The 26729-nt window shown below is 44.8% G+C and overlaps 1 protein-coding gene and 1 long non-coding RNA gene across 3 annotated transcripts in view; one reads left to right on the forward strand and one right to left on the reverse strand.

The window, feature by feature from the left end:
• The window catches only part of TRIM36 (tripartite motif containing 36), a 45598-nt gene extending 36914 nt beyond the window's left edge, over nucleotides 1-8684 (reverse strand). Inside the window, exon 1 of one of the 2 annotated variants that reach the window (XM_045020989.1) lies at nucleotides 8433-8684. In XM_045020989.1, coding sequence (XP_044876924.1) covers nucleotides 8433-8669 — 237 coding nt within the window. In that variant the 5' untranslated portion in view covers nucleotides 8670-8684. The remainder of the gene's footprint in view (nucleotides 1-8432) is intronic. The other variant, XM_045020990.1, reaches the window with a different exon arrangement.
• LOC123372686 overlaps nucleotides 1-22345 on the forward strand; it is a 31204-nt gene extending 8859 nt beyond the window's left edge. The window contains exon 3 of the long non-coding RNA XR_006580405.1: nucleotides 21602-22345. This is a non-coding gene — a long non-coding RNA (uncharacterized LOC123372686). The remainder of the gene's footprint in view (nucleotides 1-21601) is intronic.
• Nucleotides 22346-26729: the final 4384 nt, after the last annotated feature.

Here is a 26729-nt window from a genome sequence, read left to right on the forward strand (position 1 = left end):
ACCAGAGTAGGTGGCTTTGTTAGTTGTCTCTGTAGAAAGGCTGTCTGGAAAGCTGTCCTAATGGGAGGCCCTGGGGCTTGGGAGTCCCTATGCAGCATAGAGTTAGCTACACTATGTTTTCCTGGCCCCCGCTGCATAGGAGGTATAGCCAGAGTGCTTTGCATTCCCATAATGCATGGCTGGCAGAACCATTAAACTGAAATACATTTTATGATCCATTATCCTTGCTTTTCCCTCCCATGTCCTTAAACTGTATTTGTTAACTTGTTCACTAATTCACAATAGGTCTCCCAGGCATTGGTCTGCACTGGCTTTCAGGTAATTTGCAGGTAGGATATGAAGTACTAGTTTTAGGTAAACTATCTTATTTAGCTAAATTGTTTTTCATTTGTATTGTGATAGTGCCTAAAGACCCCAGTCCAGGACTAGGCACTTTACATGCAACACAAAGATTGTCCCTGCCCCAGAGAGCTTAGAACAGTTTGTGACCTGGCTACTAGAGACACACCTCTCCCTCTGTGCAACACTGGCATTTGCAATCAGGACGGATGTGACAGTTGAGCTCAGAGTTCATTGGTTAAAAACAAGGAGGCGAATGGCAAAGTGTTCTCTGCAAACTGTCAATTCTGCTGATTACATCCCTCCTAGATCCAAAGAAGTTGAGCTTCAGAACGTATGGCAAGGCTCATTTGTTCTCCTGGGCTTTTCCTAGATGTAGGGGTTTCAGGATGCAGGTTAACCTAGCAAGGAAGGTTATTTAGAGTGGCTTGGCTAAAGGTGCTATTTTTAGTTTGGGAGATATAACTGGTTTGGGGAGTATGAGCTAGTCTTTGTATTCGAGATATTTATCCTTCAGTTGTGTTACTCTGAAGAGTGGACAAGAGCTTTGTAAAATAAGGAGAGAAGAAAGAATAAGGTTTTGCTATAACATACACACACAAATATATTTAGATGAATACCATTATTTGGTTGTTAAAAGGAAAGGGGATTACTGTTCTAGAGAATGTTTGCTTAGTCTATTATTATATACACAGAGCCATTGTCACATGAAGGCTGTAACTCAAAGTTTAACCATTCAGTTTCTTTCATCTTCTCTAATTTTTTTCTTCAGAATAAAGCCATTGTTCCTGGAAATGGTTATGGATGGTATTCTTAATTTTGAAGTGATTAATATATCGGTATACTTTATTTTACAAGCTCTTTCCAGGTGACTTTATGAACTCCACAAGGAATAGTGGCACCCACACAGGAGAGGTGCAGTGCTTAGGTCTTTATTTAGAGTTTATCAGCGTCTAAAACACCTGTCCAAAGTTCAGAGGGCTTCCACAATAGCTATGTTTTGTAGTTTGGTTTGGTTGTTTCTAAACATAATCCTAGATAAATATAAAAAACAATGTCTCCCCACTCCATTCCATCCAAAATGTGGCTACCAAAGTCATTTCTTTTGCTCCTCACTTCGACCTTCTCATCCACCTACCTTTGAGTTACTTCATTGCCTCCCACGGCACTGCACAGGAGATTCAAATACTTTGTCCTTGCTGCCAAGCCCCTACATTGGGCACTTTCTCCCTTCAAAGTTGTTTCCATGCTGTTCCTAACACTTAGAACACGCCCAGAGTCCATTTGCTAAGCCACCTCACCGACCACATTCAGTGAGGTGGAGACTATGGCAAGTGAGAGGGAGGACACGCAATCTGAAAAAAATTAACTATCAAAACAGCTCAAGTGCTATGGAGTCATCCTCCTCTTCCTCTCCAGTCCCCTACTTTACCTGTTTACACCCCTCACTAGTTGTATCATGCTGAATTCAGTTTGCATGCTCTTCAGGGCAGGGATCTTGTTTTTATGAGGCACTGCAAAATTCAAATAAATGTAAAGGCAACAATGGATTTCTGATTAATACATGCAGCCAACCACCAAAACCATCAGCTTCATCCTTTACCCACAGTTGCCACCTTCTGAAATACAAGGTGGAAAAATAGGAGATCTACAGAATCAGAGGTCTGGGCTGCACTTAAAACTTAGATAAACATAGCTACACTTCTCAGGGGTGTGAAAAATCCACATGCCCGAGTGGTGTAGCTAGGCCAACTTAAGCCCTGGTGTAGATGAAGGTAAGCTGATGGAAAAATGTTTCCATTGCTTGAAGAGGTGGTGGTCCTATAGCAATGGAAAAAACCCCTATCACCACTGTAGGTTGCATCTACTCTAGGAGGTTATGCTGGGAGTTACGCTGACATAGTTATGGCACCATATTGTAGACATGGCCAGAGAAGGCTTTAATTTCTATGGCTCTCTCAGTGTACTAAGCCATTTATAGGTGCTAAACAGTGCTTGGGTCTGGCAACTCAATCTCCAGGAGCAGAGATGTGCTACAGGACCTGAACCCTAGTTGGTCTTACAAACTCTGCTAGACCAGTTTATAAACTCTCTCAGCTGAACTGCACAGGTTCAAGGTTACATTCTTAACTGGTGCAGATACAGCACCATGGAAACTGCTCAGTTGCTAAGGTCTCTGCTTTCCAAAGTCCCAGGATGTTATGATACTCTTCAACTATGGCAAAATGAATGCAGCTGGTATCAGTGCTTAATTTGTACCAGGGCTGAGCCCCACTATCTTTAGGCTTGGCAGGTCATGGCCCCAGCACCTCTGAGATTGCTGCATCAGTTATGAATGTAAAAAAAGTGCTTGAACCCCGACACTTAAATTGTTTGAGCCCAGGCATCTCTTTCATCACAAATTAATCACTGGCTATTATGCTTCTACTACTCTGAAGAGTAAAGAGAAGCTCAGCACATCTTTTCTGCTCCAAACCTGTAGCATTCTGTTTCACATCAAGGGCAGCAGCAGCTGCCCCACTTTGCTGTGCCAAGTGATCCAGGAAGCAGTAGCATACAACAATGAACGAGAGCTTCAGATCTGCTGGGGCTGCGGCTTCTCTACACATCACCTGGAGCTTGAAGAGTACTCACTTGCCATACAAATGTAAAATATATTGTGACAATGCAGCCACTTTTAAATTTTTTTTTTATTATTAAAGAAAACATCCAAACCAAAACACACTTCATTAAGGCAGGATTCAATCTTCCAAGAAGTAATGGCACTTAGATCATTGTAGTTATTTTAAAAGCATTTTGAAGTCATGGAAAATTCATAATTAAGGTTTAACAAGCAACTTTAATCCTGACCTCATAAAACCAGACATAAAACGTGCATAAATCACCAAACAACAGATACCCAATGATAGGATTATCAATGCTTTTCTATTCCCACTACTTCCTCCTTATGTTTCGTCTTCCCTTGTCACATCATGTCCTTAGCTCCTGTAAGCTCTTCAGAACAAGACAAAATCCATCTGGGAAATGACTAATGCACCTTCAGGTGCTGTTTAAAAATAATATAACTTCTAAAACAAAGCACTGACCCCCTCATCACATATGGGCCACCAACTCAAACACTCACCCATTGATAGCAAGAAACATTTGAAATCTGATACATACACACACAACATGAAACACTAACTCCTGTTCAATTCAAGGGAGTCAATATGTCTACACAGAATTTTGGAGCAAGCCTCTCAAACTGAGTCAACACACTTGGGCTAGCAAGGCTGGGACTACACTCTAAAAGTAGGTGTATAAGAGCACTTTGAAGTTGTAACTCTGCCTGAAGCTTGGGCTATATGGCTGCTAATAAACCCTATTATACTTCCTCTTTTCAATTCCTCACACAGCTCAGTTTTTGTACCACTGTACAGAGCCGTAACTATATCCTCTCCTAAAATTAAGCAGGAACTGCACCATAAGACAGTTATCAATGTACATACGGACACTATTCAGGAATGGATCATAGACAGGAATACAGAGGCAGAGTTTAGGTTATTTGAAGAGCCTGAATTATGAGTTTCCTGACTTGCAAATGCCCTTTAAAATACTGTCTATAAGCAATAGTGTTCTAATAAGGGTTTTGGTTTGTTTTTTAAAGTATTCTTTATTGTACAGTGTTTTGTCTAGAACCAATATTTTTAAAGCTGCTCATTATGAATCACAGGCTCTCTGGAGAGCCAGATCAAAGAAAGAAAAAACTGGAGTAAAAGGAGTGAAGAAAAGAGCCTGGGGAATTGACCAAGATGTTATATATGTTGTGTCCCTTACATTAACAACAAAAGTCTACAGTTAAAAATAGTCATGGATAAACTAAAATATCACTTACATTTCTCATTGATTTATAGTCTCCTCTTATAGAGCCAGGCAAGAAAACATTAACTGGAGCAGGGGCAGCACTAAACACTATTTCCAGAGCTGCACTGACATCCATTATGCCATTATACAAATATATATTTTACATTACTCGGCGTTAAACATTTATGTCGCTGCCATTAGAGAACCCACCATGTGAATTCCAAGATCTATTCCAAATGGAAACAAAAAAAAACCTGATATATAAATGGGAGACAATTTTGTGAATGGACAGGGGAACAGATTTGTTTTTATTATGTATTTTCAGATGCTGCTGTTGCTAAGTGGTATTTCATATAATGGAGAACAACAAAAAGGAGATTTGATATACAATATCATTAGCATATTACGTTTACTGAAGACGAGACAGGTGACAGCAAGGAAGGATGGTCTTGTGGTTAAGACATTGAGCTGGGACTCAAGAGATCTGGAGGAAGATCAACCATTTCCCCTATGCCACAGTTCTGCTGTAAAACTAGGAAAATGCTTAGCCTCCCGACCTTACAGACATATATTGAGGTACCCAGAGATTGTGAGGATTACCATAGAAAAGCCTGTAAATCAAGAGGTCAGAAGATGCAGAAAAAGGTACCAATCTTACATTGAGAAGTTAGGATTTGTGAAGAATGTAAGTCAAGTGGGAGTTGGGGTGTATAAGGAATGCAGAATGGCTTTTTGTGAAATTAGTCGTCAAGTTCTATACTGACACTCAACCCTATGCTACCCACTGAAGTACATGTTGTTGCATAGATGTAATGGGACAATTTGGCACCAGTTACCAGCACAGAACAATCATTTGTGGAGGAGGGGATGGAAATAAAACTCTTACAGGCCAGTTCAAGGGTAGGAGGTGATTCCTTCTCTTGGAAACAATTTTTATTATGCACATCATTTAGAGCAATCTGATCTGTGACAGGCAAACATTTGTCTTCAGAATTATCTTGTTGAGCCATAGGGCACCAGGCACAAATCCCCCTTAGCAGGGCTTATAGTACTGGCCAGAGAAACAGAAAACTGCACCAGAGGCAGGGAAATTTCCCACACCCCTAGGGTGACCAGACAGCAAGTGTGAAAAAATCAGGACGGGGGTGGGAGGTAATAGGTGCCTATATAAGACAAAGCCCCAAATAGCAGGATTGTCTCTATAAAAATCAGGACATCTGGTCACCCTACTCACCCCAAACATTTATAATTCCAGCTATCATTTTCAAATTACAGTTGCTTATAAAGAGAAGTGGAGGAAAAAAAATGCCATGAAGATGACAAAACCACTTTTGAGTATGTACAAAGCGTTGATCACTCCTTAAAAATAGAAAGAGGAAGAGTGCCCAAAATCATCCCCTGGGCAGACTAAAGTACTGGGCGTGGTCAGATTGTTAAACTATCACAAACTATGGCATAGGCTTTTGGGGAAAGCAAGTCTGACTGAGATATCCTTGCAGTAGCATCATATCTATCACATACAAGGAGGGTTTTTTTGTTTTGTTTTGTAAAATTTTAGAAGATGCAGACACTGCCATTTCCCCCAAGCCATATCTGCAAATTCTGAATCATTTCCTGCTGCATGGCTATCTTTCCACTACAGCATTACCACACCAATTGTGGCCTTAAAAATAAATATCCTCATTTAAAAACATTGCCACTGTTTGTATCTACATTAGCACACACAGCACCACAATTTGGCACAGGCAGATAGAATTCAAGAGGTCCAACTCCCAGCTCCCTTCTCCTCTCCCCCCTCCCGCCCCGCCCCATTATCATGGCACAGAGTTTTCTTCCAGAGATCTTTAACAACCTTTTGCTTCAGAGAAGAATTCACCAATGTGCCCCTTTCCCCAAAGCGTTTAAATTAGAACACCCCTGACAATTCCACATTCATTTTTTATTCTACCTAGGATTCTACACTGCACACACTACAGTAAGGGAATGACGCAGCAGCAAGACAATGTCAGAATTTTGACTATCCCAGATTTAAGTGTTGGCATAGCCTTGGGTTTTAATACTGTAGCTGTGCCACTCTAGCCCTTCAGCGCAGACACTTCTATGCCAAAGGGAGGGGCCGTCCCTTTGGCACAGGTAATCCACTTCCCTGATTGGCAGAAGAAGGTCAATGGAAGAATTCAACCTGTTGCTGTCTATGTGGGGATTTAGGTTGGTTTAACAATCTGCCCAGGGGTGTGGATTTTTCACATCCCCGAGCATGTAGCTGGGTCGATCAGCCCTCAGAGACCAAATAATATAGTGTGTTACTAATGACATAGGCTCGAATCTTGCAAAGGCCTATCCATATGTTTAACTCTAAACATGTGAGTGCCCTCACAGGTCATGTCTACATGAGGAAAAAAGTGTGTTTTTAAACTCTTAGCATTGACAAGGCAAGTTGCAGTTTTCACGCATTAGCTAGATGAGGTGCACACTACTGCAGAGCCTATGGTTTACCCTCACCCAGCCAACCTATTAAAAGGACAGCTTGCCTTGTCCACTCTAGAATGATATAACATGCATTAAAAACAGACCTTTCCCCCCTAGTGTAGGCATGGCCATTGAGTTCAATGGGACTAGTCACATGTTTAAAAAGTTAAGCATGTGTGTACATCTTTGCAGTCCTACTGCATCATCAGTAGAATATATCAATAATGAGAATGCACCGTAGATCAGCTGGGGTTTGCTGGGGTTTGAAAGATCCAGAATGATCCCATGAAATCAAGTGTCTGGCTCAGGGGTGGCCAACCTGAGCCTGGGGAGCCAGAATTTACCAATGTACATTGCCAAAGAGCCACAGTAATACAACAGCGGCCCCGCCTCATCAGCTCTCCTCCCCCCCCCCCCCTCCTAGAGCCTCCTGCCCACCAGCAGCCCTGCTGTTCAGCACCTCCCACCCCCTCACCTCACCTCCTGATCACCTGTTTCATGGTGGGGGCAGGAGGAGGAGTGAGAGCATAGCAGGCTCAGGGGAGGGGGCTGGAAGGGGTGGCATGGGAGCAAGGCCTGTGGCAGAGCCAGGGGTTGAGCAGTGAGCAAACACACCCAGGCACATTAGAAAGTTGGCATCTGTAGCTCTCCAGCCCTGCAGGAGGTGCCTATACAAGGAGCCCCAGGTTGGCCACCCCCGGTCTAGCTGACTCCTGCACCACCAAGGGAGTGGGCTGGATGGCCTGACGGGGCTTGTGTCTCTCTGCCATTGTCAGTTACTGCGATTCCCATTTAGCTCTTGGGGACTAGCTCCTCCCCCTGCTCCCGACGCTTGGCTCGCCCCGGGAATCCCGCTTCTCCGGCCTCAGCCAGTGAGCGCTGCGAAGCGGGTGGGAAGCCCTAGTTCGCGGAGTCACCTGGCCGCGGCCGAAGCCCCGTTCACACGCCGGCGTTCCGAGCGGGGCTGGATTCCAAGGGCGGGCAGCCGAGCTCGGAGCGGAACGCGCTGCTGGAGCGGACGCTGCCCCAGGCAGCAGCTGGCCGGGCGGCGCTAGGCGCTCACACACAAAGCAACGGCGCGGCTGCATTGAATTGTCCGCAGCAACCGACTGGCTCACGCCACTACTCAATAGGTGTAAACAATTCCGGAGTCAAGTTTAGACGACAGCCCTGGAGGGGTCTTTTCCCCTCCCCCGGGCCCCAGCAAGGCGCCACCATGCAGCGCCCACACAGCGCGTGGGGAAGACGAAAGGCATCCCGCTCGCGGGAACTCTAATTAGTGCGAGCCTTGTTGCCTATTGTGACTACCCATTAAGAGGGTTTCACACTGTCCACGGGCTGGGAGGAGAACTCAGACCCACTGCCCGAGGGACTGAGTTTCATCCCATCAGTTTCACGCTTGAGTCGCGATCTGGTTTTGCTCTGACAGATCGTTCGTTTCCCCGCCCCCGCCCCCCAATGTAAATCAGTCGCTCGAGTTTGAGCTAATCCAGGCTTTAGCAACAACTCACCAGGTGAAGCGTTTTCAATGCAAATAACCCTACCCCACACCTTGTGCTTTGCATGCTGCAGCGAGCGAAGGAAAACCTACGGCTGATGGGTCTAAACCCAGCCCTGCCTATATGTCCTGACTCTGCACAGTCAAATCCATTTGCCATCCACAGTAGAGCGCTAATCTGGAAATACCCGCATCACCCACTGTGCCTTGCCGGGGTCTAACAGTAGGGGAATTAACCAAGACAGTCTTCCGAGGAGTCGTTTCTGGGTCCCATTTTCCTTACCTTGCCTTTTTCTATCAACTTCATTATGTAGGCAAACTCACTCCCTTCATCTGACTCACACATGATTAGTAACGCATGCAAACAAATAAAAACGAGGAAGCAAACTGCTAAAGGCAAGCGAATTTCGAGAGCATTGACTTTCGCCGTTGGTCTTGGCCGGAGTTTTGCCAAAGAGAGAAACAAGACCCCGCTCTGCGCGCTCTCAAGGAATAAAGAAAGGAGCTGCGCCGTCTTCATTGAATCTATTTGTGATGCGGTCAAGGAGAAGATGAGCTAACGGAAAAAACGTGAGCGGCTGTGTGATGTGAAAATGTCATTAGATGAACTCTATCTCGGGACATTCAAGCTCCGCCTACAGAGACTGACTGTTTTCTCCTCCCTCCCCCACAGGGTATATCTCATCAGCTGGGAACAACAAAACTCCAAGCCCGTCAATTTCCAGAGGGTAACATGAATAAATGTGTCTAATCGAGTCTTCAGATCTGGTTTATTCATGCAGTCTTTTGATTCGTTTGGGACTTTCAGAATGTCTTCCAAGCCTTTTCCCCGAGAACAATCAGCCTATTTGCAGGTTAACAAACAAAAGAAAGGAACGATTCACAGCAAAGAAAATGAAACAGGCCAGAGCATCCAGAAATTAGCTCCAGCAAATACTAGGTCATCGCTGGAAATCAGCCTATTAGGCCTGTATAATGAGTGAAGCTAGGTTTATATTGATCGTTTAGATCAAGTGCAGTATTGCTTGGAAAACTGGGAGTGGTTAATATTTAAAAAACGTAATAGACTATGAGATTTGATGAGCTCAAGTGAAGAGTTACATGCAACAGCAGACTGAAGATTTAAAAGATATTCCTGAACTGTTTATTTTAAAATTATAAGTTAAAAATCAATTCATTACCTGTATTACATTAGAACTGCGGGTTTTTAAATGGGATTTATTTTTTACATTAATGCTGTTTCTCTACTTTTAGCATTTAATTCACCTTAGACAAGGAAAATAAACTAACCCCCTCATCTTTCAAAGACATGCACCTGTTTAACTTTACACCCTCTAAGCAGTTTCACCGAAGTCACAGGACTTCTCAGAGTGCATACATTTACGTATGTGAATAAGTTCTTGCAGGATCAGGGCCTACCTTCACCCGTGATTAGATATTAAGGTGAGACATGGCTTTGAAAACCCTTTGGTCCCAGTGCAGCAATTGGATCTACCAGAATGAATCTTGCTCCCTGGCAAACTACACAACACACTAACACGGTTGCCACTCTGAAACAAGCACAGGGGATCACCTACATCAATCTGATTACAGAACACCTATCAATCTGATTACAGAATCAAGGCCTAATAGGTTGTTTACACAGAGAAATTGACAAGAATGATTACTGTGGAATAAACCATTCTATAATAGCTATTCTACAATAACTCCTTGGGTGTTTCTATGTGGACACTCATTCCATAATAAAAGTAATTTTATTCCAGATTAGTTAGTGCACCCATAAAGCCCACTAATTTTTTGGGAATAAAATGATTTTTAGTCTGGAATAGAATATGCACATGGGGAATGATTCTGGGAGCATCAATTTCCCCATGTAGACAACTCCTGAAGGACAATCAGCTTTTCTTTCTGGTTCTTTTGCACTATAGAACCTTGTTGCAATGTGGAAGCTGCAAACACTATAGTAGAATGTTTAAATCTAAAGAAAAATATTTCAATTAATTTAAAAAGCAGTTAACATAGTTTTTTCTATTGATAATATGTTTTGCAAAATATTTTTGCCTCCAAGAACAAATATTTGTGACTTTTAAAAAATATCTGATAGTGACATTTCAATTTAAAATCTCACCTGTCTTTCTTTGCCTGAGAAATTACTGATGTCCTTCCCTAGTTTGTAAGATGGATCACAGGTGTGACTTACAAAGACATAGTATATATTCCTGATGTTTATATGACTCTTTTCAAAGTGGGTAACTTGACACTGGGGTTTAAAGTGGGTTGGTATGTGGGGATATCAAATAACACCAGCTCTCTCATGATTCCACCTTGTTTTCCCAAAATCTATGCATTTGGGAGGGGGAACGAGGCAGGGGAGGACTGGATTATACCCAAAACTGAATTGGTATAGCATATATGGATGTAATTTATACTAATTGTGTGCATGATCACACTTGTACTGGCGTAAACTATTGTATTTGAGCCATAGGCCCACACAGGGCTCTGCAGCACTAATTGCAGTATACTACAATTTGGGCAAGAATCCCAGACTCATGTCATTTTAGGCAATTTTCATGCTAGTTTATGGGATAGGTCCAGGAGGCTGAAGGAACTGTGGGTGGAGGAGTAAGACTCCCATGAGCCCCTTGCTGTGTCCCAGAATTCAGGTGATTGCTGCACAGTTTTCATATTTCTGTTACTGTGGAGGAAGCCCTGAGGGATGCTATACTCCTGTCCGTTACTGAGATGGAAAAGCAGCTTCTGTTGTAACTGAGATCCCACCATGTTGTATTTGTAGCAGGACCCAGGGAGCAGGGGGTGTTTTGAAATTGCCTGAGATGCAGGGGCGGCTCCAGGCCCCAGCACGCCAAGCGCATGCTTGGGGCGGCATGCCGCAGGGGGCGCTCTACCGGTCGCCAGGAGGGCGGCAGGCAGGGTGCCTTCGGCGGCGTGCCTGCAGAGGGTCCGCTGGTCCCACGGCTTCGGTGGACCGCCTGCAGGAGATCCACCGGAGCCACAGGACCGGAGACCGGCAGAGCGCCCCCCGCGGCGTGCCGCTCTGCTTGGGGTGGCGAAATGTCTAGAACTGCCCCTGCTGAGATGGACTCTGCAAGGTCTGCTGAAATGTTCACATATGGTATAAAGGCTCATGAGAATGGCATTGGGTGTCTCACTGAGAAAATCAGAACATAGGGGATTTCTTCCCTGGGTGACTGAATGTCAGTACATTAGTGAAGAAATAAATGGAAAGGAGATACATGGTTTGAAACAGCCTTAAAGATCTCCTACACCTCATAAAACTCATGATCCAGGGAGCAGGAAGCCAGAAGGGTGACCTTCCATAACTCAAACTGAGGAGCCTGTCACTGGAGCTGCAGTACCTCTGATGAGGGAAGCCCCAATTCACCCTCCCACTGCCATCGGCAGAACTCTAACCTGCAGCCGAACTGCGATGAGGCAGAAAGATCTCCCCATATTCTCCTCATATGAAAGCTCAGAGATAGTAACGGTAGTCGCAGAGCTTGGGAAATGGAGATTCATGAGCTGTTCTCTTCTAAGCAACTCTAGAATGCCTCAGTACTGGCTTGCAAGAGTTAGGGGGGTTAATTCTTCATCCCAAGGCTGATTTTTCTCTTGGGTCATTTAGCTTTGTGGGAAGCCAGCAGCTGTTGTGTTCTGAGGTCTGCAAAAGTCAGAAGGCCTTGGATATTTTCTGCTGAATCAGAGCCAGAGGTAATTGCAATGTCCTGGAAAGACAGTATTCCTGTCTAAAACAGGTTAAGGTGCACATGTGCCATGTTTTCAGAATGTCTTCTGTGGCTACATGGGCTATTTCCCAGTAACCTAGTGTTGTCTTGGCCGCTGATGTGTTCAGATTGCTGCACGTCCTCAGTAATTGTAACCAAGTGTACATTTAACTGATTAATATCTGTGCATACGTCAGCTTGGTCTCTCTGCACTTCAAGGTGATTTTTGAGTTAGGTTAGCAATGGCTCCTTTCTCTCTTCCTCTCATTTGGAGGGGAATGGGAAATGAGCTGGATTGGTCACTCCTTTCTTCTTGTGCAGCAGCTGGGTAGGCTGCCTGGAAATGTGGCTTCTTTTTTCTCTTTACCCATAGACCCACACAGGGCCGAGGACACACCAAAAAGAGATGTGGGGGAGCTCTCCATAAAACTTTGCATCACTCAGTTTATTTTATTATGATAAATGGTGGAGCAGTTTCGTATGTGATTAAACACGGGGGCCAGATTCTCAGCTGATGTAGATTGCTGTAGCTCCAATTTTATTTAAATGGTGCTATGTTGATTTACACCAGCTGAGGATTTGGCCCAAGATAAATAATTTGATGTCAAAATGTTCATTTTCTCAATAATATAATGTGCACAAACCCACCAAGTTGTAATTATAGTTGGGCCAATAGAGCCAGGAATTTCAGCAACAACCCAGTTGTCAGTTATTTAGAACCTGGCTACAAATACTTTCTGTTTGTTGAAACGTGATAGTCAAGGTTCAGGATCAGAAAAGAGTCTGTAGCATTTTCACCCACTGCTCTAATCTAATTCTCTGCATAACTCCTCCCACATGGAGGAAATGAACAATCCCTGCACCCATTCCATAGTTAGGAGAGTGAGCAATCAGTTGCTAAGGGATACCAAAGAGTAATGTAATGTCTATCTCCCCTTCCATCAAGATTTGGATCTCTACTACTGTCTTGGCTCCAAGGCATGGAAATAATGTGGTTGCTCCCAACCCAGATATCCCAATGATACCACAGGTAGGCTTATATTTTGCCCTCATAAAAGGGGAAAGAGTGACTGGAAAACTTTGCTACTACAAAGCTGCAGAAAACCCAACAGGATTTCCTTCAGGGAATATGTCTGCAATCAAATTGCACAGGCAAAGTGGAGAGCCCCAGGGGCTCTTGGGAATCAGCTCCCAACCCCCACAGATTTTGGAGCATTTGTGTAGTCAACCAGCTTCTCAGTCAGCAATAATGTTGCCATTGTCTCCGCCTCTGCAATTGCAGGCCTCCCCCTCTGCTAAGGTAAGCAGGAGCCAGTGGCGATTTAATGCTAGTAAATCTGGTATTTTTTTGAGAGAAGCACACTGCAGAGAGCAGTTGGCTCCACATTTCCTTCCTCTCCAATCTCACATCCCTCCTGCCTCCAACCCCCAAAGATCACAGGGAGGAGGGCATAATAAGTAGCCAACACTTCCTTCTCTTGGCTGGTTTAAGGGCCTATTCGCTCACCTTTGCTCCCTGCCACACCAAAGGGAGCTCTTTGGCTCTTGCATACCCTCGAGCCTATCTAGCCCCTCTAAAGGGTATCTGATAACAGTGCAGTGTATCTGTTCAGAGGCTGTACTTTCCATGTTTCCTGATCCTGTAGTAACATGATCCCAGCTCCTTTCTACAGGTTACTCACAGAAACAATATACCCTTTCTTTCTCAGGAACCAGGCCACAGGGATAGATATCAGGCGTGTTTGTTACTAGATACTGTATATCAGATAACTCATGAAGCAAATGGCTTGTTATTTGAATACAGGCATATACTTTCAGTACACTTTCAGCACCTGGTGTATTTGTTTTGTCACTGTGGTTTAGGAACAAACAACATGGGGGAAAGGGAGGAAAGAGCTGTCATCAGTCAATACAGCTGAGAAGCGCTTGATACATAATTTAACATGATGCTAGGTATTTTGTTTCTTTGATCTAACTAAATGAAAGTACCTTCTTTACTACTCAGCAGGAGTGGCAGGTTTGTATAATTTTTGGTGGTGCCCAGAATGGGTCCAATCCCCCCCTCACCACCACCACCTGCCTAAGGCTCTAGGAGGGAGTTTGGGTGTGGGAGGGGGTTTGGGGTGCGGACTCTAGGAGGGAGTTTGGGTATGGGAGGGGGCTTGGGGTGCGGACTCTGGGGGGGAGTTTGGGTGCAGGAGGGGTGCTGACTCTGGGAGGGAGTTTGGGTGCTGGTTGCAGGCTCTGGGCTGGGGCAGGGAGTTGGGGTGCGGGCTCTGGGAGGAAGCTTGGGTGCAGAAGGGGGTTTGGGGTGCAGGCTCTGGGAGAGAGTTTGGGTGCTGGATGTGGGCTCTGGACTGGGACAGGGGGTTGGGGTGCTGGGTGTGGGAGGGGCTTTGAGTGCTGGGTATGGGCTCTGGGCTGGGACAGAGGGTTGAGGTGCAGGAGGAGGTGCGGGGCGTGAGGCTGGGCTGGGGATGAGAAGTTTGGGGTGCAGTAGATGGGCTGCCCTGGGGTTGGGGGCCAGAGAGGAGGACTCCCTCTAGCCCTCTTCCAGCTGGCAGCAGTGAGCTCCAGGGGAGGGGGACCCTTCCTGGCCTCCCTGGCCTGACACTCACCCACAGGGGTGGATCTATGTATTTTGCCACCTCAAGCATGGCAGTCAAGCGGCTTTCGGCGGCACGCCTGTGGGAGGTCTGCCGATCCTGCACCTTCAGCTACCCGCTGCCGAATTGCTGCCGAAGCCGCGGGATTGGTGGACCTCCCGCAGAAATGCTGCCACCCTCACGGCGACTGGCAGGCCGCCCCCCGCAGCTTGCCGCCCCAGGCATGTGCTTGCTGCGCTCGTGCCTGGAGCCGCCCCTGCTCACCCAAGCCCCCCCGGGCTGCTGCTCAGGAGGTCCAGCCAGGATAAGCCCCCCGGAGTCAACTTGGAGTCACCTACCGGGGTGGGGCAGGGTGGCCATGCACCTCCTCCCTCCACATGCAACTCGCTGCTCCTGCAACTCAGTAAGTAGTAGTAAAAACCACCTCCACGGCAAACTTTCACCTTCTGTTATAGTTCCTTTTCCTAAGCATTACATGGAGTTAAAAAGTGAGTATGTTCCTCCCAGGACAGCGAGTTGTTCAGAAGGACATCTTACTGGTAATACAACCATCATTCTGACTCATGCCATGTACAAGCTATGGGGATTATAGCAGCATAGCTACAGCACTGTAGCTCTGCTGGCATAGCCCCCTAGTGTAGACATAGCCTACAGGAAGAGAAGGGGTGTGTCCATCACTATAGGAATACCACCTCCCTGAGTGACAGTAGCTAGGTTGACAGAAGCATTCTTCTGTTGGCCCAGTTGCATCTACACTGGGGGTTAAGTTGGTATAGCTACAGTGCTCAGGGGTGTGGATTTTCCACACCCCTGAGGGATGTAGCTATGTTCACCTAAATTTTCCATGTAGATCAAGCCTTAGGATACTAATTTGGTTCTGAAGCAAGTACAGAACAAATGCTGTGCTGTGGAAGATTATAATGTGTCATGGCTGTCTATGTCCAGAATGATAATGCACTTTTGATCCATTTAGTAATGATAAGCACTGGGAAAAGCCAAAGAATTTACAGCTGTTTTTACTTCAGAATACTGAAGACAATAGTTTACAATCTCCTCTTAACAGCTGTTTGCTACAACAAAATACCTGCTTCTTACCTTGAGCATTTTTCAGTTGAGCTGCAATATTTATTCAACTTGATTTCCACAATGGAATGACATTGAAAACCCCCCCGGAAATGAGTCAAAATATCAGTCCAATGAAAACAAAAGGCCTGATTGGTTAAAGGGATCAGGGAACTGGCTAAATGAAAGGATCGTTAATGGGCTAGAGAGGCTTTCACTTCTAAGTTGCTGGTTCAAACCTGGCCCAGGTTGGTAATGACTGAAAGTTTCTATCAGCTGGTGGCTTGTCTGAAAAGACTTTGTTCCCAGTCAAGAAGCATCCACCCTTTAAAAACTACCACCATAACTGTCATTAAAGCCTTACCCATGATAGGACTCAGAGGCAATTTCCTGTCTATATTGGGAGATTGACTAGATTCAAGAGCCCTCTCTGCAATGGCACAAGTACAAACAATTTTCAGCACTGATTCAAGGGAGCCCACTGCCAAGACTGTCTGCAGTAAGTCCATCTCCTAGGGCTGGATTTACAAATGGACTTAGGAACCTAACTGCCACTTTAGATGCCCAAATCAGGCCCCGCTGGGAGTTGCCAAACTCCCATTCACATATCCTAATCTCTGTGGGTACCTAAACTTGCTTGACACATTTGCAGTAAAATTTCCCTAGGTGCCAATGTTTCTGCCTGTGCACCAGGGCCGGCTTCAGGCACCAGCTAAAGAAGCAGGTGCTTGGGGCAGCCAACACCAAGGGGCAGCACTGCTATTGGGGCGGCACGTCCGGGTCTTCAGCGGCAATTTGGCGGCGGGTCCCTCAGTCCCTCTCGGGGCGAAGGACCTGCTGCCAAATTACCGCCGAAGAGTGGAGCAGCACGATTGCGCTGCTGCGGCTTTTTTTTTTTTTTTTTGCACCGCCTTGGGCAGAAAACCTGGAGCCGGCCCTGCTGTGCACACTGCAGCCCCATGCCAAGTGTTCACATGCCTAAGGCCCACAGCAATGCACAAACCTGGGGAAGATAGTGTTCCTCTGCCTAACTCACTTGTAGAGCTGTCCTCTAAGCATGCTCAGAGGTCGCCTACTGATTGGGCCCCTGTAGGTGAGCTTACAATAAATGGAGGTTGGGAGGAAGAGACAGCCCCCCCCCCCTTCATAACTTTTCACCCAGTGGTTAGGGTACTAGTGTGGGGTGAGGAAGATCCCTGTTCAAATCCCCCCTCTTCCTGAGGGGGAGAAGGGATTTGAATAGGGCTCTACTATCTCTCAAATGAGTGCCCTAACCACTGAGCTATGGGATATTCTGATGTGGGGCTGCCTCAGTCTCTTCTGTTCAAGCTGTTTCGCTGTGAATAAATAATGAAAAAGATCATTGGCCAGAGAGGTTAGAGCACTCACCTGGGAGGTGGGAGACCCAGGTCCAGGCTGAGTTGTATTGGCAGGGTAGGTCCTGTCCAGATGGCAATGATATATCTGTTTTCTGGTTAAACAGAGACTGTCAGTGTCTTAGGTTTTCAGTTCAACCCCTTTCACAAGCACTACATTGACACAAATAGACTCACACAGTAGAATACTGAAAAGAGACCAAAAATCTCCCATGTACACCTATTCATATGCAAGTGAGACCAGGCTGATGTGAGCAAAGCTGTGCAGTCAAATACCCACTTGCGTGCTTCTGCACAATGGAAACATCACTCAGCTATTGCAGTTAATCTATCATGCTTATTACCTGTTAAGAACACTCAGATCAGGTGTTTAGAACCTGCTGCTTGCTGGGGTGGAAAAAGCACCTTCTGGCCTCTTGCACAACCTCATCCTTGGTATATCCAGCCTAGCAAACAGCAGGATTTAGCTCAGTGGCTCTCTATTGGGGCTGGAAGTCTCTGGAGCCTTTTTCAATGTTGCTCACATAGTGCTAGATCTTGTCATTTCCAGTTGCTAAAAATATTGTGGTTTCCTAATATCACTTGCTCTAGCTGTTGTTTATTCCTCAGTGGGAAGGGAGGTGTCCATGAGCCGATCAGCTGTGGGCCAGGGCCACCTTATACAAATGGCTGAGGACCTTGCCTAATCCCATAGAAACTGACTTGTGAGACCAGTAGGAATTTGTTTTTCAGCTTGTTCATTCTTTTGCTTCGTCCCCTTTGTGGAACTGGCATCCTAATGTTCTTCAAAAGCTTTGTGGGTGATAATCCAGTACCTTTCATTAGCACTTGACACACACAAACTTATGTTACAAATCAACGGTGAACTGCTTTACTTTGCTTGGTGCGATTTAGACCTTGAAATGGTGTGCATACAAAGAAATACCATGGGCGGACCCTCAGCTGCTATAAACCCATTTACCTCATCTGAAGCTCTGCCTCCTTATCAGAATCATACGAGTGTTGCATAAAGTAGTAATGTGTCCTGGTGCATCAGTGTGGAAGTTAACGTATAAGGGGAAAGTGTATTTCCTGATCTGTAAAATATGTTTCCTTTCCAAGGTCAGCTCTGGATTCGCTGGCTGGTCTCTCCATTGCTTGAGTTTCTGCTGGGCAGTGAAGCTTGATACTATTTTCTTTTTTAGTCTCCCAGGATTCTTAGGTATCTGCCCTTTTTCATTAGATTGTGAATCCAGCCATGCACATACCCATTATATAGGTCTCATTTCTTGTTTACAGGTCTTCCCATATAAATCTGCACAAAGGGCTTAATGTCGCTGGCAGTCCTTACAGGGGGGTGAGGGGGAAAGAGGTGCCTTTAGGAGAGTGGCTGGAACCGGTGATGCAAGCAGCAACATAATATACACAATCTACTGTAATGGAATGAATTTAAGGAAAGATGGGAACCAGTTGTATGGTTTCTGAATGAGGCGGAAGGAATTGAGAATGAGACTGAAAGATGGATACAGACATGACATTGAGGTACTAGCTCTTCATCTCACAGCAAGAAAATGCTGTTAATGGTTCAAACACCAGGAAAAGAGATACCACAAGAAAGATCAGATTGTGGACAGTAGAAAAATATTCTAATGTACAATGGGAGCAAGCTCAGCATTACACTGTACTGTTATACCAACAAACACTAGAAACCATTGAAAAGAGCTTCGCACAGCCAAGAGCAGACCCCTCTGGCGAGAAACAGGACCTGCTTTTATTCTCCTAGCTACATTCAAAGAAGGATTTTATGGGCCTGTGTCCAAGTCAAGCAAAACTAGAGAACGAGTGTAAATGGTTTATGAATTTTACATAAGCTGTTCCCTACCACAGGGAATGGAGTAGATGGAAACTGCAAGCAGCTGAAACGAGAGTCAATGATACATAAAGAGCCCCCGTCACACTCAGGAGAAGTTTTACAAATACAGCATGTGCTATTTGCCCAAATTCTCCACCAAAAGCTCATTGCTCAGGTGGGCAAGACTAAAACTCCCTTTGCAGTTGCTCTATACTGATCTCTTCTAAATGCCACAGACATCTCATCCATGCTTGGGGTGGAGGGCACACAATACAATTAACTTGAGACTCTCAGCAAACAATCAATGCACATACATTAGCTTCTGTCAGGAAGCGAAGAGTAGCCATTTGCTTACTTTAGCATCTACTTCTTCTCCCTCCTCCCAGATTCCTTTCTTACTGGAGCAGGGATCAGTTGGGGATATGTACAATATTTAACACTTGTGACTTTCATGTAAGGATCTCACTGTGCAATTCCTAAAGACTCATCCCTTCGAAAAGGCCTTTCCACCATAAAAATGGCACCCCCTGTAAAGATGCTGGCTCTGGTGGGACACAACTGAGAGTATCAATTCAGGACAAATTGCTTAGAGCAGGGCAGTTACAGCCCAAGGCTGAGGTTTCCCCACTTCTAAGGCACACCAAACCAGCCAAACAGAGAGGACTTCGGTCTCACCCCACTGGCTAACCATAAGTCATAAAAGCAATTCCCTTAGACACTCCAGTTTCCCAGTATCACCACCAGTGCCACTCATTATGGGGATGAATGGTTATGAAAACCAATACCCCAGTAAAAGAAAAAAGGTTCTCCCGATCCCAAAGGACCAAGCCCCAGACCCAGGTCAATATACAAGTCAGATCTTACCCACAAGTCACACTGTTTCCAATCTTTTCGAATCTAAAATCTAAAGGTTTATTTATAGAAAGAAAGAAATATAGATGAGAGTTAAAACTGGTTAAATGGAATCAGTTACATACAGTAATGGCAAAGTTCTTGGTTCAGGCTTTTAGCAGTGATGGAATAAACTGCAGGTTCAAATCAAGTCTCTGGAGTACATCCACAGCTGGGATGGGTCATTCAGTCCTTTGTTCAGAGCTTCAGTTTGTAGCAAGGTTCCTCCAGAGGTCAGAAGCAGGATTGAAGACAAAATGGAGGGGTTTTCAGGGCCTTTTATATTTATTATTTACCCTGTTTGTTCTTACTGTGGAAAATCACAGCAGCAAGATGAAGGTTGGAGTCACATGGGCAAGTCGTATGTTCATGCATGACTCAGCTTTCAGGCCGACGCCATTGTTTACATGTTAGTTTAACGTTTGCAGGAAAGCTCAGATGTGGATTGACGTCTCCCAAAGTTCATTGTCAGTTAAGTGTTTTTTGATTGGGCACTTACTGAGAATAGTCCTTTCTCAAGAAGCTGACCAAATGCTTCACTAATGCTACTTAGAATCAAACACATTGAGATACAAGTACATAGCCAATATTCATAACTTCAACTACAAAAATGATACACACATACAGATAGCAAAATAATGACCTTTTTATAGACACCTTACATGACAACCTTTGTACAATATTTGCTGCAAGTATATAACAGTGGTTGCAACAATGAATTATACAGTCACAGTTTATGTCAATAACATCACACCCCCAACACTAGCACCCTCCTTCTACCCAAGCCCTTCCTGTCACACTCCTCCAAAAAAAGGAAATTAGTTAAAAATCTAAAAAAATCCAAAGCAAGAACTCAACTCCAAGCAGAGATTTCACCCCAAAAATGAAGTAAAGGATGTCCATTGGGCACTTTGATTTTACATGGAAAGCACTCAGACACTATGTTGATGGGTGACAGCATACAACCCTAAAATAGTTTGATCAGCCTCATAAGTTGCAGCTCGTCTGTGAGTAAGATACTCTGATCCTCATTTTACAGAGGAGGAAACAGACTTTTACTCAAAGTCACATGGCACATCAGCCATGGTAGCAGGACTGGGGTCCTGAATGGACCCCTTCTCTCAGCAACCTTGAAGCTGCAGATAATTTCCCCACTCTCTTCCTCCCTGGACTTCCACAGTAATTCAAATCTTCAGCAAGTGATCATGCAGAACTCCACTTTGCCCTCCTCTCTCCCTCCTCTTCCATTCTCATGCCTCTTTAATCCTTCATCCTTGAATCTACCCTTGGAGAAAAGCACAAGAGCAATAATAGGCTCCACCTTCTCCTATACAAATGGTGCAATAATTTTTTAGAGAATATACAACACTGCACAATACCAGGCTCCACATCCTTCAAGTGCCCTCTGTCAACCTCATTGTTGCATCCTCTGCTTCCAGTTGTGGTTCCACTTGGGCCTCCAGCAACCTGTCCTGGAGCTCAGTAGATTCACATGTGAATCCCCTCAGTTCCCAGCTACACTCTCACAATAGGTCAGGAGCTGGGAGCTCTTGAGTATGCAGGAAGGTTTAGCTGGTATTTTAAGTCCCCAAATTACATTCAGTTGATGACATAAAGAAAGATCTTTCTGTAGTGGAGTCATGATTAGTGTGTCAGGGAATCTCTTGCACCAACTCTACAATGCTTTAATCTTCTCCCATGAGTGCTTGGCACATCTTGCAATGCCTGGTTTGGGGCGTTTATCTAAAATCTGCTTATAGGCTCACTGACTGTGGATATCATATTGCTCCATAGCACAGTTAGGGTCTTTCTTTTGATCTTGGGTCAATTGGCTCCACTGTTCAGTCCAGTTCAGATCAGCTGCAAAGAGAAGTGAATGCTGACAATAAGCTACATGCTGTGTCTACTTAATAAATACCAGTAGATACTTCCTGTTTCTGCAGGTCACATGCCATGGGGTACATAGTACAGATGAGGGATACAGCTAAATCAAGTCAGTTGACATGGGTTGGACTTCCCATCCATACTGAGAAGAAAGCCAACTAGAGCCACTTGTCCCCTCACCACCCAGAATTGAGTCTAGACCATGAGCAAGACCTGCCATCAGTTGTTGAACGCACTTCAAACAGCTTCTGAAGGTATGTCATGTGTGGACACGAAGCAAGTTTCAACCAGAAGGATACCTGGGACCAAACTCGAACTAACCTTCAACACCAATTACCATGGAAGGCAGTAAGAGCTTACTTTTTGTAGGCTAGGTCTACACTTGCCATGACATGTAGAGTACAGGCACTATAGGTGTAGCTACACACTGCAGTGAAAGGCTCCAGCAGTGCGGAAAGGCTGTGTTGGGGTGAGGCAGCTGGACACTACACTGCTAAAAATAGCAACGTAGATGTGGAAGGCACTGCTTGGGCATGTAGATAGGCGAGGTGGGGTTCATGTGTGTAGGGCATGCTACTTTACTCACCTAAGCCACGCCTCACTGTCTACTCGGTTATTTACACCCAGGCTAGCTGGAAGTGCAGTGTCTGTATTCTACACATCGGCGTAAGCGTAGACATACCCATAATTTCACCCTGATGGAAACCGGCAAAAAGAGCAAGAACATTAAACATTGGAAATGAGGACTCCAGCTCATGTAATACTAAAGTACTGCAAATAAAATAATGCATCAGTGGTGCTTTCTACCCCCTCATATTACCGGTGGCACATTATAGAAATAAATGTTTCCTGTTTAGACATGAACATTCTTATACCTAGTCTCTGACACCTCCTCTCCCCATCCTGATTTACACATGTTCAAAGAAAAGATGGACTTGTGCTGCAAAACTAACAGCTGGATTGCAAATGCATAAAGTTTTGGAGCATCAGGATCCAGAATTTTGGTTCATCCCATTCTAGATAAAGGTCAGCCATGAACCTTGGATCCAGATCATTTCAACCATCTGGATCCATTGTTCTGATCTTGGTCCATTTCTAGGCTGTCAACCTTAGAGATGCAAAAGAAAAGGAAATGCACTGTAAAGGCTGCTCCTTTCCTTCACTGAAGCATGGTCTGTGGTTTCCTCTGAGACTGTCTCACGTGACTTTGCTGTGCTGTATCACATGCCCCTGGGAACAAGTTCATTTCAGAAATATGGGTTAAGTATGTAGACTGCTATTAATATTTCATGCATTATTTTCAATATGCCATTATATATTTATAAGGAACCAGCCGAAGCATGTAACCATGCATACTATGAATATATAACCATTTTATGTGGCAGCTTTAGCTCATAAAGTCTGACAGTATAAAGAGAAAATCAGGTATACAGGGCTTTTAAAAAATATTAATTGAATAAAACTGGGCAGACTGTATTCTTCTTATGTGGCATCTCCATTACTGGAGGTTTGCAACCAGAGTAGCCCATTCTGTGCGAGCCTCTGCTATGCACTTTGTGGCTGGACAATTCTTTTGCTCCACCCAGGATACCACGTTGTCCATCCAAGATTTTTTTTTTCTTCCTCGTGTTCTTCTGCCATCAACTTTCCTTTCAACGCCTGTACAAAACTTTGCCTGACAAATGAACCAGATTTAGTGGGGCTGATTTTCCTCAGGCTGACTCTAGGGTAACTCCACTAAGCTCAGATTGTGCACGGGTCAGACTCATTAACTGCTCCACATGGGTTTGTTCCTTCAGGGCGCTCATATCACAACACAAAAACAAAGCAGTTAAAATTGGTTAAAGAATGGGACCAAAACCAGCAACAATGCTTCTCTTGCTTGACAGTCAGTGACATTTTTACAATGTACAGTTTTTGAATAGTAGTGGCAAAGTGCTGGGCTTCAAATGCAAACTAAGATGAACATTAAGGGACCAGAATGTTAGTGGTGTGTTCTATGCAGGCATGGTCTATACTAGAAAAGATTTTCCAGGGTAGCTGTCTTGGCAAAGCCTCTTAGTGTAGACAGCTTATGTCAAAAGAAGCAAAAAAAAAGAAGAAAGAAGATTATGCTGGTATAGCTTATACCAGTTCAGTTACTGAAATAAGCTGTACCGGCCAAAGTTCTTTTATGGTGATATAACTGCATCCACATGAAGGCTTTTTTCCAGTATAGAAATGTTGCAAAAAATCATAAAGCAAAAGTTTCTAGTGCAGAGCTGGTCTAAATATCTCAATGGAGGCTCTTACCATTAAAGCAAAATTTCCTATGCAGTGTCTGAAACTTTTTCTGCCAGTGCGATGTGACAAAGAAGCTTTTTAGTACAGCCAGTGTGATCAGGCCACTTGTTTCTAATGGAAAAAAAACCCCCTTCCTTCACCTGCCCATTTGCTTCAAGTCGCCACAGATGATGGCATCAGCCCAGACGCCTAGCAAAGCTGTTGCAGCTGCAGCGAGAGCAGACTGGCTAGATGGAATGAGCGAGAGGGGAATCCAGGCCAGTCTTGGTATCTGCTCAGCAGCTGCTGTAGAATTTTGTTTCCTTTTTTAGAAGGGAAACTGTGAGAACTGTTGGTCTCCAGCAGCATTCCACAGCTTGCCAGTGCCCTTAGACAGAGCACTTTCTGGGGACCCACACTACACACCTCTCACATGCTGGTCTGGCTGCCTGCCCAGGTTTCTGCTCCACAGCCCCATCCGCTTCCAGGCCACAGACAAGAAATAATTGCCTAACTGCCCTTCCCGATTCCTTTTATGGAAAGCGGCATGCTCCTTAATGTGGCTTCTTGGCCTATGCATGGGGTCACCAGGTGTCACAGGTAGGCATGAGGGCATGCTACCACCTGGAGAGGGGTTGCAGGGAGGAGATTACTGGGGAATTGTCATGGCAATGGACAATTAGTGGCATCCAGGCATAGTAGAAGAGTGAGGTGGATAGGCCCCTACCTAATATTTTATACAGGAGCCCCCCAGCCAGCTTTATGGCTGGCCCTAATGTGCCCTTGGATTCTGTGTTTTAGTAGGAACAAACTACCCAGCACAGTTTGTGGGAGTGTGCTCAGGATAGCTCCAGTGAGGCGCCCGCCACCCCAGGATAGTCTGATGGTTAGGGCCCTCACGTGGGCTGTAGAAAAAGCAGGTTCAACACCCTGATTTTGTGACTTGAACCTAGGTCTCCCACACCCTAGGGAAGGTCCCTAACCACTAGGCCCCTGACTGCCTTCAGTGGCTGCACTCTGTCACAAGGAATTCCATCCTGGACCTGAGACAGTTCAATCAAAACTGACATGTTCCCACAAAGGTTTGCTTTTGACAAATTGGCATAAAAAAATTCCCAACCAGCTCAAATGTGAGGTTCACAAATGGTGCGATGAGGGAGGGGGTGGTACACTGGCAAATTGCCCCCTAGTTGTAAGAGAACTGTACATACTTTAAAAAAAAAATCAGTTCACAATCACAGGTTTTGCTTGTACTTTAGCTCCCTTGCTCCGTGAATAGAAGTGGTCTGCTAGTGGAGTTACAATGAAAACAAATCCTCAAGGCATGGAGTCATCAGCCAGGAACAGCAGGCAAAGAGGAATTTCAAGCCTGGTAGTGTTAATAGTTTGCGTGGTCCATTACTGTCTCAATATAGCAAACTGAGAGGCAACCCTGGGCCAAATGTTACCACCACCCTGTTGTAGCTCTGTGGAAAGCCATGGGACTATATTTAAAATCCTCCTACAGATTCAGCTCTTGACACAGCCTCTCTCTGGCCCCACTGGGCAGCTGCATATTTGAGAGGCTATTTAGGGAGGATGCTGCACAGCCTGCATGCCTCTGATCCTCAGGAGATGAACTTGCTCTCAGGTCTGTATGCTCAGACTGTACACTGTACTGCTTGTTTCTAAACTATCTCCCTCCCATTTGTAATACTACTCACATATTCATTCCTAGATGCTGTTTAGTTCACTAGTGCATAAAAAAAACCCAAACAAGAACACACCCACCAGCAATTAGACCAGCTTAAAAAATACTGAGTGTAAGAATAGACAGACCAAGCACCCAAAGTAAATTACAAAGATAAGATTATGTGGCCTTTAAACATTGATGAGCATCTACAATGAGAGTTTACATTTAAAGGGTGTTTATTTTTGTTTTTTAAAATACTGTAACAGTCAACATGGAAGTGTCATGGCAAGAGTAAGAAGTTATTTTAAATTGCTTTATTTTTGTAAGACAAAAATCACAATTTAAGGGAGGCTTTTGCTAAAATAAAGGTTATTGTGGCACACCATGTAAACGCAGGGCTGTATCTAACATAACACCTTTAAATTAGCTGAACTAAGCCTGTCATTTAAAAAAAATTCCAGTTTACTTAGTTGTCTCGGAACCACAGTCAGATATAAGCAGCATTCACGTTGGCTTTCGCTAAATTTAGGACTAGGTGATTAAAAATAAAATCCTTCTAAAGTTCTATCCTGGCTTTATTCTGATGCTGCTGGTTTTCTTTGTCACTTTAATATCAGAGTGCCCTTTTGTGAATCTCCCATAAAATTACCCAGCTACATGCTGGGTCCTCTTTCCTAGAAGAAAGGCTGTATTTTGCAAAACCTGCATATTATGCATGTTGTGATTGTGGGGAAGGAGGGGATGGTGTGGCAGGGACATGGCTGCACAAGGGAAAGGTTTGGGCTACAAGAGAAACTTTAATATGGCCTCACTGCTATGTCAAAAGAACGTTTTAATGTAGGTCTGTAAATCAAAATATCAGGACATAGGATCACCAACCCTGCCACTGGGGAGTTTCCATTTACTGGGGCTAGTGCCTGCATGCTGTCTGTGTCTCACTCATCTTGGCAGTGTTACAGGGTTCAACACGGAATAGCTCTTCATGGACAAAGACCCCAATTTATTGTCAAGCACAGGCGTCCCTTCACCATAGGCATGTTCCCTGCCCCCACCTCTTTTTTATTTAAACAAACCTATCTAGCAGCCTTAGCAATGAAAGCCCCATTCTCTATCACCAACTGATTTAAGGTATGTCTCCACAGTGAGTGGCAGCCTAGGGATGGGAGGAGCTTCAGAGCCTCAGCTCCTGCCCAAGCCACAACATTTATACAGCTATTTTCAGTACACTAGTGTGAGCGTGGGGATGTCAACTG

Source organism: Mauremys mutica, chromosome 6, assembly GCF_020497125.1.
Source record: "Mauremys mutica isolate MM-2020 ecotype Southern chromosome 6, ASM2049712v1, whole genome shotgun sequence".
In the NCBI taxonomy this organism is placed as follows: Eukaryota; Metazoa; Chordata; order Testudines; family Geoemydidae; genus Mauremys; species Mauremys mutica.